The sequence below is a fragment of the Piliocolobus tephrosceles genome, chromosome 6 (assembly GCF_002776525.5).
Source record: "Piliocolobus tephrosceles isolate RC106 chromosome 6, ASM277652v3, whole genome shotgun sequence".
Taxonomy (NCBI): Eukaryota; Metazoa; Chordata; class Mammalia; order Primates; family Cercopithecidae; genus Piliocolobus; species Piliocolobus tephrosceles.
The window spans coordinates 46,952,077-46,965,448 of record NC_045439.1 but is presented as its reverse complement, the minus strand read 5'-3'; the positions used below and the strand labels follow the sequence as shown (position 1 = coordinate 46,965,448).

Genomic DNA, 13,372 nt, shown 5'->3' with positions numbered 1-13,372 from the left:
AGCCAATTTTCCCAGCACCATTTATTAAATAGGGAATTGTTTCTCCCTTTCTTGTTTTTGTCAGGTTTGTCAAAGATCAGACGGCTGTAGATGTAGGGTATTATTTCTGAGGGCCCTGTTCTGTTCCATTGGTCTATACCTCTGTTTTGGTACCAGTACCATGCTGTTTTGGTTACTGTTGCCTTGTAGTATAGTTAGAAGTCAGGTAGCGTGAAGACTCCAGCTTTGTTCTTTTGGCTTAGGATTGTCTTGGCAATGCGGGCTCTTTTTTGGTTCCATATGAACTTTAAAGCAGTTTTTTCCAATTATGTGAAGAAAGTCATTGGTAGCTTAATTGGGATGGCATTGAAGCCATAAATTACCTTGGGCAGTATAGCCATTTTCACAATATTGATCTTCCTATCCATGAGCATCGTATGTTCTTCCATTTGTTTATGTCCTCTTTTATTTCCCTGAGCAGTGGTTTGTAGTTCTCCTTGAAGAGGTCCTTCACATCCCTTCTAAGTTGAATTTCTAGGTATTTTATTCTCTTTGTAGCAATTGTGAATGTGAGTTCATTCATGATTTGGCTCTCTGTTTGGCTGTTATTGGTGTATAAGAATGCTTGTGGTTTTTGCACTTTGATTTTGTATCCTGAGACTTTGCTGAAGTTGCTTGTTAGCTTAAGGAGATTTTGGGCTGAGATGATGGGGTTTTCTAAATATATAATCATGTCATCTGCAAACGGGACAATTTGACTTCTTCTTTTCCTAATTGAATACCCTTTATTTCTTTCTCTTGCCTGATTTCCCTGGCCAGAACTTCCAACACTATGTTGAGCAGGAGTGGTGAGAGAGGGCATCCTTGTCTTCTGCCAGTTTTCAAAGGGAATGCTTCCAGTTTTTGCCCATTCAGTATGATATTGGCTGTGGGTTTGTCATAAATAGCTCTTATTATTTTGAGATACGTTCCATCAATACCAAATTTATTGAGAGTTTTTATCATGAAAGTCTGTTGAATTTTGTCAAAGGCCTTTTCTGCATCTATTGAGATAATCATGTGGTTTTTGTCTTTGGTTCTGTTTATATGCTGGATTACATTTATTGATTTGCGTATATTGAATCAGCCTTGCATCCCAGGGATGAAGCCCACTTGATCATGGTGGATAAGCTTTTTGATGTGCTGCCGGATTCGGTTTGCCAGTATTTTATTGATGATTTTTGCATCGATGTTCATCAGGGATGTTGGTCTAAAATTCTTTTTGTGGTGTCTCTGCCAGGTTTTGGTATCAGGACGATTTTGGCCTCATAAAATGAGTGAGGGAGGATTCCCTCTTTTTCTATTGATTGGAATAGTTTCAGAAGGAATGGTACCAGCTCCTCCTTGTACCTCTGGTAGAATTCGGCTGTGAATCTGGTCGTGGACTTTTTCTGGCTGGTAGGCTGTTAATTATTGCCTCAAGTTCAGAGCCTGCTCTTGGTCTATTCAAGGATTCAACTTCTTCCTGGTTTAGTCTTGGGAGAGTATATGTGTCCAGGAATTTATCCATTTCTTCTAGGTTTTCTAGTTTATTTGTGTAGAGGGTTTATAGTATTCTCTGATGGTAGTTTGTATTTCTGTGGGGTCGGTGGTGATATCCCCCTTATTTTTTATTGTGTCTATTTGATTCTTCTCTCTTTTCTTCATTATTAGTCTTGCTAGCAGTCTATCAATTTTGTTGATCTTTTAAAAAAACCAGCTCTTGGATTCATTGATTTTTGAAGGGTTTTTGTGTCTCTATCTCCTTCAGTTTTGCTCTGATTCTAGTTATTTCTTGCCTTCTGCTAGCTTTTGAATGTGTTTGCTCTTGCTTCTCCAGTTCTTTTAATTGGGATGTGAGAGTGTCAATTTTAGATCTTTCCTGCTTTCTCTTGTGGGCATTTAGTGCTATAAATTTCCCTCTATACACTGCTTTAAATGTGTCCCAGAGATTCTGGTATGTTGTATCTTTGTTCTTGTTGGTTTCAAAGAACATCTTTATTTCTGCCTTCATTTCATTATGTACCCAGTAGTCATTCAGGAGCAGGTTGTTCAGTTTCCATATAGTTGAATGGTTTTGATTGAGTTTCTTAGTCCTGAGTTCTAGTTTGATTGCACTGTGGTCTGAGAGACAGTTTGTTATAATTTCTGTTCTTTTACATTTGCTAAGGGGTGCTTTACTTCCAACTATGTGGTCAATTTTTGAATAAGTGCGATGTGGTGCTGAGAAGAATGTATATTCTGTTGATTTGGGGTGGAGAGTTCTGTAGATGTCTATTAGGTCTGCTTGGTGCAGAGTTGAGTTCAATTCCTTGATATCCTTGTTAACTTTCTGTCTCGTTGATCTGTCTAATGTTGACAGTGGGGTGTTAAAGTCTCGCATTATTATTGTATGGGAGTCTAAGTCTCTTTTAAGTCTCTAAGGACTTGCTTTATGAATCTGGATGCTCCTCTATTGGGTGCATATATATTTTAGAGTTAGCTCTTCTTGTTGAATTGATCCCTTTACCATTATGTAATGGCCTTCTTTGTCTCTTTTGATGTTTGTTGGTTTAAAGTCTATTTTATCAGAGACTAGGATTACAACCCTTGCCTTTTTTTGTTTTCCATTTGCTTGGTAGATCTTCCTCCATCCCTTTATTTTGAGCCTATGTGTGTCTCTGCATGTGAGACGGGTCTCCTGAATACAGCAAACTGATGGGTCTTGAGTCTTTATCCAATTTGCCAGTCTGTGTCTTTCAATTGGACCATTTAGTCCATTTACATTTAAGGTTAATATTGTTATGTGTGAACTTGATCCTGTCATTATGATATTAGCTGGTTATTTTGCACGTTAATTGATGCACTTTCTTCCTAGCATTGATGGTCTTTACATTTTGGCATGTTTTTGCAATGGCTGGTACCAGTTGTTCCTTTCCATGTTTAGTGCTTCCTTCAGGATCTCTTGTAGTGCAGGCCTGGTGGTGACAAAATCTGTAAGCATTTGCTTGTCTGTAAAGGATTTTATGTCTCCTTCACTTGTTTTCATAATATTCTACAATAAAATGTATTTGTTTTATATTTAGGGAAGATGTATTTTAAAGCCCGGCATGCATGGTCAGTTACCCAGAGATGCAAATAATGCCAACAATTTATTTGACTTATATAAAAGCCTGATATAATTTGTTACCCCTACTTCTTAGAAAAAAAATATAAACGGCAAATACCTTTATCTCCTTTTTCAAACCACTGATTGGAATTTGATTGTTTCTGTGGAGTTAACAATCTAAAATAGAATAAATATAATTTTTGTATTTTTTCTGAGTTGATATCCATAAATTATTTCAGAGGTTAAAGCATTTTCTTATTTTTAAAAGTTACCTGACTTGCATAAACTTTTGTGAACTTTTGATAGCCGTAATATGTGAACATTTTGAATGGTTATCCACAGCAGAGTCATTAAATATCTGAAAGAAAGAAATTAAGCATCTGACTTGGTTATATAAAGCAATAAAAAAATTTTTCCTTGTCATAGCAACTCAGAACTCTCATTTCGTTAGCATTTCATCCTTACCATCATTACCATCATTATCAACATCAACAACTACACACATTAACTGAAACCACTACATACAAAACATTAAGTCAAATGCTGAGAAACAAAAAAGTTTAAGAATTTAATGTTTTTGACAAGTATAGTAATGATCATTGTAGTATTTCTGTATTTAAGATAAGCCTTTTAAAATTTATACCACCCATATTCATGACTCATCAACTAAATCTTACCATTTTCTCAATTGATTATCTGATTTCTGTGTCCCTCCATTCTCTATTAACTCTCAAATTTAACACAGGAAAGCAAAACAACAGAGTAAAAGATTAAAAGCGGAAACTTTCCTTTTTATATACATATAAAAGAGCTATTATTCCATTTTAACCTTAAATTGTTTAATATTAATATCTAGCTGGGAGTGGTGATTTATGCCTGTAATCCCAATACTTTCAGGGACTGAGGCCAGAGGATCACTTGAGCACCAGGAGTTCAAGACCAGCCTGTACAACATAGCGAGACCCCATCTCTACAGAAAATTTAAAAATTAGCTGAATTTGGTAGCCTGATGTCCTAGCTACTGGCAGTGGGGGGAGCAAGGGTGGGATTGAGGTGGGACGATCCATCGAGCCCAGGATTTCAAGGCTACAGTGAGCCATGATCATGCCACTACACTCCAACCTGGAAGTGACACGGCAAGACTTTGTCTCAAAAACAAATTGTTTAATATTAATATCTAAACCATTGTTTTATTAATGTTTGTTTCAAGCCTTTTGTTCTCCTTGAATCACTCATTTGAAAAGTCCCCGCTTTTTGTTATTTGACTCAAAATGAAAACATAGTTTTAACAGAAAAGTTTATCTCATTTATTTTTGCTATAACAGACACTGATCTTAATTCTGTCATCTTTCTGTGCTCTTCAACTGTAAGAAAAAGTGTCAACCTCCTTTAGAACAAGTGATGCTACTGTTTTGATGTATGCTTTAAACCAAGCTTGTTCAACCCACGGCCTGCAGCCTGCATGAGTTCCAAAACGTCTCTGACTGTGGCCCAATACAAATTTGTGAACTTTCTTAAAACATGAGATTTTTTTCAAGGTTTTATTTTATTTATTTATTTTTTAGCTCATCAGCTATTGTTAGTGTTAGTGTATTTTATGTGTGACCCAATACAATTCTCTTTTTCCAGTGTGGCCCAGGCAAGTCAAAAGATTGGACACACCTGCAAGGAGAATACATGTCTGTATATGTCTCCTGGTACAAATACCTGTATAAATATTTCAAATATTTGTTTCGAGTAGATGTCAAGTAGTAGAACTACTAACTATATACATTTTTATTTGTAATAAATTTATATTGTGAATCAGTCCTCCAAAGTGATTGTACCAAATTACACTTCCACTATTCTTGACCTCACTAAATATTACCAAGCAAATATTTTAAGTCTGCTAACCTGATAGGTAAAGCCAGACATTACAATGGTTTAATTTGCATTCCCCTGTACTTCTGGGGTCTGGCATCTTGTTATGTTTAGTGATCCTTTGGCTTTCCTTTTTTATAAACTGCCTTCTTATTTTTTGTCCATTTTTATTATCTCTTTATTAATTTGTAAGAGTTACTATGTACTTCTTTATATAGTATACATTGTGGATACCAATATTTTGCTCACTTTGTTATTGTCTTTTAACTTTGTTAGTGTCTTTTGTCACATATAAGTTTTTATTTTTATGTAGTCTGTTGATCACTTTGTCTTTTTCTTTCACCACACTGTTATAATTACTATGTTTTGATAATATTTACAAATGTTTCGTGTGATGGAAATATTCTGGAATTAGAGTAATAACGGTTACACAACCTTATGATATACTAAAAACCACTAAATCTACACTTTTAAGTGGTAACTTTCATGGTATATGAATTATACCTCAAGGAAAGAAGAAAAATAACAGACATTTTGACATATGGCCATACAGATCCCCCTCTTTATCTTGCTAGTTTTTTTGGGGAGGGCTATCTTTGTGTTTGACTTGTATTTTTTAAATTATAGTAAGTAAAAATAGCAACTTTCTAGAATTCATTGAGATATACTGTTTATTCTAGTAATGGGTCAATTTTGGTTAATATTGCAAATAAAAACTTAACTGTATTCTGTGTATGTTGAGCACAAAGTTTGCTAATTCTGCTATTCAGATTCCCTAAATTCTTATTTATTTTTTACCCATTTGATTTACCTCTGTGGCAGAAACTGCCATTTGCCTGTCTTATCCAAAATCTAATTTCTCCTTGTGTTCTACTTTAAAAACCAAAGAAACAAACAAAATACCCTGTTTCCCAACCTCTTCTGCAGATAGAGGTACCCAAGCGACCAAGTTCTGGCCAATGAAATGATATCATAAATTGTTTACGGAGCTTCTAGGAAAAATCCTTAAAAATGGGGCTGACTCAGCTGACCCTTCTCCGCTTTTTCTTTCCTGCCTGGAAGGCAGATATGATGGCAAATTTACATAGTTACCTTCTGACCATGAAGTGACTTAAAGGTAAAAGCATAGCATGAAAAATAGCAGGAAAAAAAAAAAAAAACAGATGAAGCTTGAGAAATAACGACATTGTTGAGATGATGCTATCAGTCCTGAATCTGAATCACCTACTTTAGAATTTTATGGCAAGTAAGAGAAAAATTCACGTTTATCTTAAGATGCTATTATTTCACTGGTTTGGTTTTATATTTTTTCACATATAGCCAAACTCAACTCCTCAACTCACAATCAGTACTTTTTTTTTTGAGAGACTATATTAAGCTTCTTGTTTTAACTGTGTATTTAACCATTTCTTTGAAAGTCTGTCAAATTCTGCTTTACATATTCTGAAACTTGAAATAACTTAGCACATTGTGGTTTTTACAATTTCTTGAAATTGTTCTTTTTAAAAATATGAAATATATTTACCCCATTAATGCTTTTCACCCTGAACTTTATTTCATACAACATTGTTACATCTGCCTTGTTTTTGTTTGCATTTGCCTGATATATTTTTTTTTCAGTCTCAATGTCAAGTTGTTTCTGCTCTTCTGCTTTCATAGCATATACCCGTATTTTGTTTATATATCCCATAGAAGTAGTTCTGTCTTTTAATGGGGGTTTAACTCAGTCACATTTTTGTGGTTACTAATTTGTTCAGAACTATTTCTGGCACCTTATTCGTTTTCTATTTACAATGCTTTCTAGCTGTTTTATTTTTACCCCCATTACTGTCTTTTGTTGGACTAATTAATTTTGTTTTATCTATTTTATTCCACTTTTTAAAAACTAACACATTCCATTTCTCTTCTTGTGGTTACCCTTAAATGTTTAATATATATGCATAAATTTACATTTTTCCAACAATGTATGGAGTTCATCAGTGTTCATATCTTCTCCCTACCTCTATCCTTAAATAAAAAATGGAACTCTAGTAAACTTATTTTTCTCATTTATTTTTCCACCTTCATCCCATATTGACATCATCTGGAATTTCAGTACCAGATTTAAAAATTTTTTAAAGTTATACATATTTACACTTGAGTTTCACTAATTACTTTGGTCACCATTACCAGTGTAAGAACAATTATATTTTTCACTGAGGCTTTCCCTCTGGACTATTTTCAGGAAGAATGGGGAAAGATAAAAAAGTGTGCCAGCAGCAGTTAGCTCTCTGGGTGGTATGCACCTTATTCTTCATGGGCATCAAGAACCACCCAGGGGACCTGCCTATCTCTCTCACCCAAACTTCCATATTCACTGCTTCCATCTGGAGACAGTCATTCCACTGCTGATGCCTGGCCAAAGATACAGTGGATGCAAGATGAACAGGGGGTTAAGTAAACTAACTATGACTGAGGTAACGCAACCAATTACCTTACTCATCGTCCATATACCTTTATCTTGTGGAACAGTATTATCCTATGCATGTCCTGGGCAATAATTTCCCTCTTCAATCCAATCGTGCTATTTTTCCTTCAGGGATTTCTCAGTTTTGGGTCTACTATGTACAGGGCTTGGTATTTTAAAATATTTTTCTATTATTTTTAGGAATAAGGGGACAAGTTACAGTATACAATCAGAATGCCATATTGAAACACCTTTAAATTTTTTAGACCTTGAATTTGCACTAATGGCCGATTTAATAAGTTTATAACACACACACACACACACACACACCCATCTGTGTCTTAAGGGTAGTACATTCATTATTACATTTAATGCAAGCAGGTATTTAATTTATACTACTAAAAAAGAGATACCTACCTGTGTATCATTTTCTTTTCGTCTGAAGTCAATATTGGCAAGCTTTGACTGATTCACAGAACTTTCTTCTTTTATATCTAGATTATTAAACAGTACTACTTTAAATCAATTCTGGAAACAGAATCAAGTATCTTCCCCAACATTTAACCTAAACTTGTAATTTAGAAAATCAAATCTACATGAATATTTAGTTTAAATTAAAATATGGAATTATGAAATTATTTTAAAACTCTTAATTCCTTACTATATAATAGCTTTACAATAACTATGAAGATGAAATGACAAAAGACCAATTGACAAAACCGTACCTTTATAATGGGTTACCAAAGAAGACAGAGTGGTTGAGGAGACAAAGAAATCAGCCTATGTAGTTAATCTAATATAATGTATTAGGTTGGCGCAAAAGTAATCATGGTTTTTGCCATTACTTTTAATGCCAAAACTGTTAGGTAACGGCAAATGCCGTTAAATTTTAATTAAAAGCAATGGCAAAAACTGTGATTACTTTTGCACCAACCTAATAGTTCATTTAATCTGCAGAGCCACTGAATGAAACTTGACTCAAATATCTCAGTGACTAAGTTACAGATACTATTAGCATAAATCTTTTACCTGCCTAAGTCAAACATATTGATACTCAACTCCTCAAATGAAAAATATGTAATTTTTCATCCTCCTCTAATAGCTGTGCAACCAGGCCAGACACTTTTTTTGAAAATTATTGTGTGAATAATTCCTTTCTCAGGAGAAAAAAGTTAGGTATAGAAGACATATTTTGTTTGCTCTCAGAAAGATTCAAAGCAGCACTTTCTTGAGTTTATAGATCCCCAGTATTGTTTTTGCTTACACCAAATGATAAATAAAATTGCTTCCTTTTATTTCTTCTGTGTGTTTGCAAAAAAAAAAAAAAAAAAAAAAAGATGTTTTTGAATAACAAACAGATACTATACCTGCAACTCTTGGTTCTGAAGAATGCATCTTTATTGGTCTTACTAATTTCTGAGATTCATAAGGAAGAAATAATTGACTGCTTTGAGTTTTATTAAATGCAAGTACATGTTCATCTTTTTCAAAAATTCTAAAGAGAAAGGTGAATTACATTAAATATTAGATAAGTTAAAATTAATATATTTTAAAGCTAGGAGGCATATTTAGATACTATACAATAAAAACCACTCATTTTGCAGATAATAAAACTGAGTTCCAAAGAATTTAATCGACTTGCCCAAAATGACTGAATTACTTAGTAGTGGTGTCAGAGCAAAAACACACTTCCCCTGATTAAGTTCAGTGCTCTTCCCAATATACTCCACTCTTGTTTTTAAAATATAATCATTGAAAAAGACTTTCTACACATGTCAAAAACATTTTAAGCCAAAACTTGTAACTACAAATAGCATGCTTCAGATTTCATGGTACTTCAAACTTTAAAAAGACATATTCAGAAATAAATCAACCAACATGAATACAGAAATTGTTACAACAGTATTATAATCATAAATGGGTCTTTTAAGTTTTTTACTGAAGGAATAGTTTTCACTAAATATTACCTAAATCAAAGAAATAGAATAAACACTGTCAGAATATATACTGAGTTAAAAATGACTAAATATTTATATGTTTCTGTCAATATATGGAATTTTTCTTAAAGGCGGTCAATAAAGTAAAATTCTGTCTATTTACATATTTTTTCAATTAACTTCATTATAAAATTAAAGACATACTTGCATTGAATGTGGTACATGGGAGTGGAGGAATCAAGAAAATAACACATCCAAAAAAGTAGGATCAGGGAAATTAACCTGACAGAAGAGTGTGTTGAAAAATCAGATGAAGGGCCATGGAACTTGAGGAAAGGAATTTTAGAAGAATGAAAAAGGATTAAGTAGGAGGGAAAAGTAAAAGTTGATCAGAAACAGCAATAGTAATACATCTATTTTTCTGTCATATGATAACAGGCAGATCCCATCTTTTTTTTTTCTTTTCTTTTCTTTTCTTTTTTTTTTTTTTTTTTGCCCCTATCACTGATCTCTATTTTATCACCATTAAAACTAAAGACAAGGAAATATGATGTCACACATTTAGCAGCATGCTTTGACTCATCTTCACTCTATAGCAAAGGAAGAACTGGTCAAGGTGGACAGGGTGATAAAAAAGTAAATACCTTGCTATTCCCACTATTGTTTCTGTTTTACTCCTATCGCTGGCCCATCATGGAAAACAGTGGATGACTTACACAACTGACAGGTTCTAGAACAGCAGATTTGCTGCTGCTACTCTATTTCTCTTTACACATCATCCTCAGCCTTACTAAATAACAAGCAGATTTTAGTATTAGTTCATAATATTTAAGTTAATAATATTTTTCATAAGAAATTAATAGAAAATAGCCTGAACAACAAAATTTACCGATACTGTGTAAATATTAGTGGTTTGGGATGGAATATAGAATCAAACTTTTAGATGCAAAATATCTGTTCACATAAAATCTAATTTTAAAGGTTACCTATACCTTTCTTTCAGTTCTTTTCTGTTTTCTGTATTTTTGTTCTTTTCTTCCAGAGTTTCTGAAAGAGCCTTAGTTTCATAATGCCTAGATATCTGCTAAAAAGACAAATGGGAATGCAAAACAAAATAATTATTTGCAAAGCAGTAAAAAAGATATGCTTTATCTTATGTTTTTCTATATAATCATAAGATTCATATTTTTGATAGTATCTACTATTGTCTATTTACAGTTATTAAAACAAAAACAAAATTAACAATAAATCACACCCCTTTAACTTTTCCTTACAATTCCATTGGCAAATGTAGATTTTAACGAACTCCAATCTTTTTAAAAACAGATAGTCATAAGCAAAGTAGACATTGATTCCTTACATAAGGACACAGTTACCACATATTTTAAAGGAAATGGCATCTACTTTCTTCTGTTTACTAAAATGATATTACTGTTATTTGGTACCTCATAGTTAATGAATGATAAGAATACAATATTTAACAGAATTTTCAAACATTTAGAAAATCAGGTATTCAAATTTTTCTCAGAATTTGGAAGCGACTTTGATGGGTTATCATACCTATGTAAATAAAAGCCACAATTTCGTGGATGGCATCCAAACGTATCCAAGAAAAAAAAATTTTTTTTTTTGAGACAGAAAAGGCTACACTAGTTCTAGCCTAGCTCACTAAAGATTATAGTCATGTATTTTTCAAGTTTAAATTCTTTATTTACTACCTTTAAAAAAAAACCCTGGCGTAGATCTTTTAATGCCTTTAAAATCCTGTTATTATGTTGCATCTTATTCCTTCCTCATGTTCTCTCCTCAGACCTCAAAGAAAGCTAAACTATTCCCCAAAACTCAGTTTAATATATTCAGTACCTAAAATACCTTTTGGCTCCAAAGGTAATCTGAGGCAAATAAATTATCTTAAACCTTTCTCCATATTAGGCTGTCTTAAAAATAGCTCTTCTAAAACTGTCAACTAACATACCATTATATTTATACATTAATACACATATTAGAAATACATAACAAAATACATACCTGGTTTAAATAATTAATTTCTATTTCCATTTCATCTACTTCTTTCTTCAATTCAGATGAACTTTTGGTAAAACTGCTGGCATTTTTAAGAATATCTTGCGTTTTACATCTCAGATTAACACTTCTTAAGTTAAGGAACTATGTCATGTAAGTAAATTTTACATTTATAATATATGTAACATATCAGAAATGATTAATATTATGTGACATCATTTATATGTATGTTCCATATAAACAGTAAGCAATATTAAAAACAGTATCTGAAAACAGGAGAATAACATAAACATTTGGCAGACTCACAAAGATAATTTATTGTTTATGTTATATATTGAGCTTAAAAATAACATTTAATACAAAATATTTGTTAGGATTATTTGAATTAAGTATTTTCACAGGGAAGTCTTTTTTTTTTTTTTTTTTTTTTGCTTTTTAAATCAAAGTTCATTGTGTCACTTGCCATAACTAATAAAACATAATTCAGGCCCAAATTTAACTTCTTACGTGCTTCCATTATTTATTTGTTCAAAGACAATATTAAAAATCTACCCATTTCAAGCCAACAACAGTATGCTGGACAAAAACAAAATCGACCAAATTTCCCTTTTCTTGCTCTGTAAGGCTCATCAGTGTACCCTACAGAACTCAAAAGAGAGGCAGATCTTCAATTTGGACTTTCTACTTGAAGTGGATTTGTGCCCAATTTCAAGTAAAAAATCCTCAGCTATTAATAGACATTCCACATGGTTATTAGCTAATACAATGTCCTAAATTACAATCCATTTAGGAGAATTTGAAAATGATAGAATAGTGACAGTTAACAAGAATTCCAGAGAAAATTAATCAGGGCTTTCCTATTCTGCCTTAAAATATGCATGATTTATAAGATAGAACATAAAATTTCAGGTGAATCAAGATTTATAAGTCTATTGTTATCAAGTTTCCATTAAAATGTTAGATACAGATAATTAAATCCTAATCTTCAAATCTTCCTACTTCCATTCACCTCTTCCTGTTTGTCATGCAACCTTGTATCTCATCCCATTCCACATCCAACTCCCTAAACCCTTGCTACACCTTCAGCGTCTACTAACTTTTGCCCCTTCCCACTGAAAAGTTAAAGCACAAATGGGCAGCAAATGAACAGCAAAAAATGAAAGAGACTAAAACCAAAACATGGAAAACGCTAGCAGCAGAAGAGTTAAAAGGATGGTTTAGAATGAAGCAGACAGAAAGGAAGGTAGAATGCAGGGATAAAGAAGACTTAGTACAAATAGTGGAGTTATAATCTGATAGGAAAGCATATGAAGGATTGCAGAGGTTAAAAGAGGATTAAAGTTTCAAGTTCATCATCAGGGAAGATCTCTCTGACAAACAGGTGAGACTTAGACCAATTAAGAATTACTTAGGCATCTATTACAGTGGTACTGTATTAGAATTATTTGTTTACATGTCTGTCTTCCCTACTAAACTGAGCTCCTTGGAAGAGAGCTCTGTATCATCTTCAGTATTGCCTGGCACAAGGTAGGTTTCCAATGATAGATGAATGAATAAATGTAACTCACCTCCTTTGCACCTTCCATTGTAACAAGTAATAATCAAGCAATTTAACTGGAATTTTCTTTGGTAAGACAGACCAATATGACATTATCATGGTTTGGTTCCTAAGATATGCCACTTAAACCCAAATACCTATGCCATTTTATTCTCACCAAAGTTGCTTGATTCTGATCACATGAATATACATGAAAATGAATCCAAGATGACCTTTAAAATGACTTTTAAAATCTTTTAATTAAACACAAAACAAATCCATGTTATTTTCACAAAGGAAACACAATAACAAAATACAAAACAATGCTTATCTAATAAAAATTATAAGTACAAATACTATTGTGGATACATGTTTAATGTCCATTTAATAAGTGTTGGAAAGGGAGCAGGCACTGAAAAACAAAGTCATAGCATAAGCTGATTTATTATCTTCTTTTTGTTACAAAGATACCATAATTAAAACAA

General features: G+C 32.9%; 1 protein-coding gene across 1 annotated transcript in view; it reads right to left on the bottom strand.

Annotated features, from left to right (window-relative positions):
* C6H14orf39 (chromosome 6 C14orf39 homolog) overlaps positions 1 to 13,372 on the bottom strand; it is a 54,236-nt gene that overhangs the window by 29,175 nt on the left and 11,689 nt on the right. Inside the window, exons 7-13 of the mRNA XM_023230009.2 lie at positions 13,257 to 13,299; positions 11,357 to 11,477; positions 10,321 to 10,412; positions 8,759 to 8,886; positions 7,809 to 7,885; positions 3,358 to 3,443; positions 3,204 to 3,262 (exon numbers count right to left, since the gene is read on the bottom strand). Of these exons, the coding sequence (XP_023085777.2) occupies positions 3,204 to 3,262; positions 3,358 to 3,443; positions 7,809 to 7,885; positions 8,759 to 8,886; positions 10,321 to 10,412; positions 11,357 to 11,477; positions 13,257 to 13,299 (606 nt within the window). The remainder of the gene's footprint in view (positions 1 to 3,203; positions 3,263 to 3,357; positions 3,444 to 7,808; positions 7,886 to 8,758; positions 8,887 to 10,320; positions 10,413 to 11,356; positions 11,478 to 13,256; positions 13,300 to 13,372) is intronic.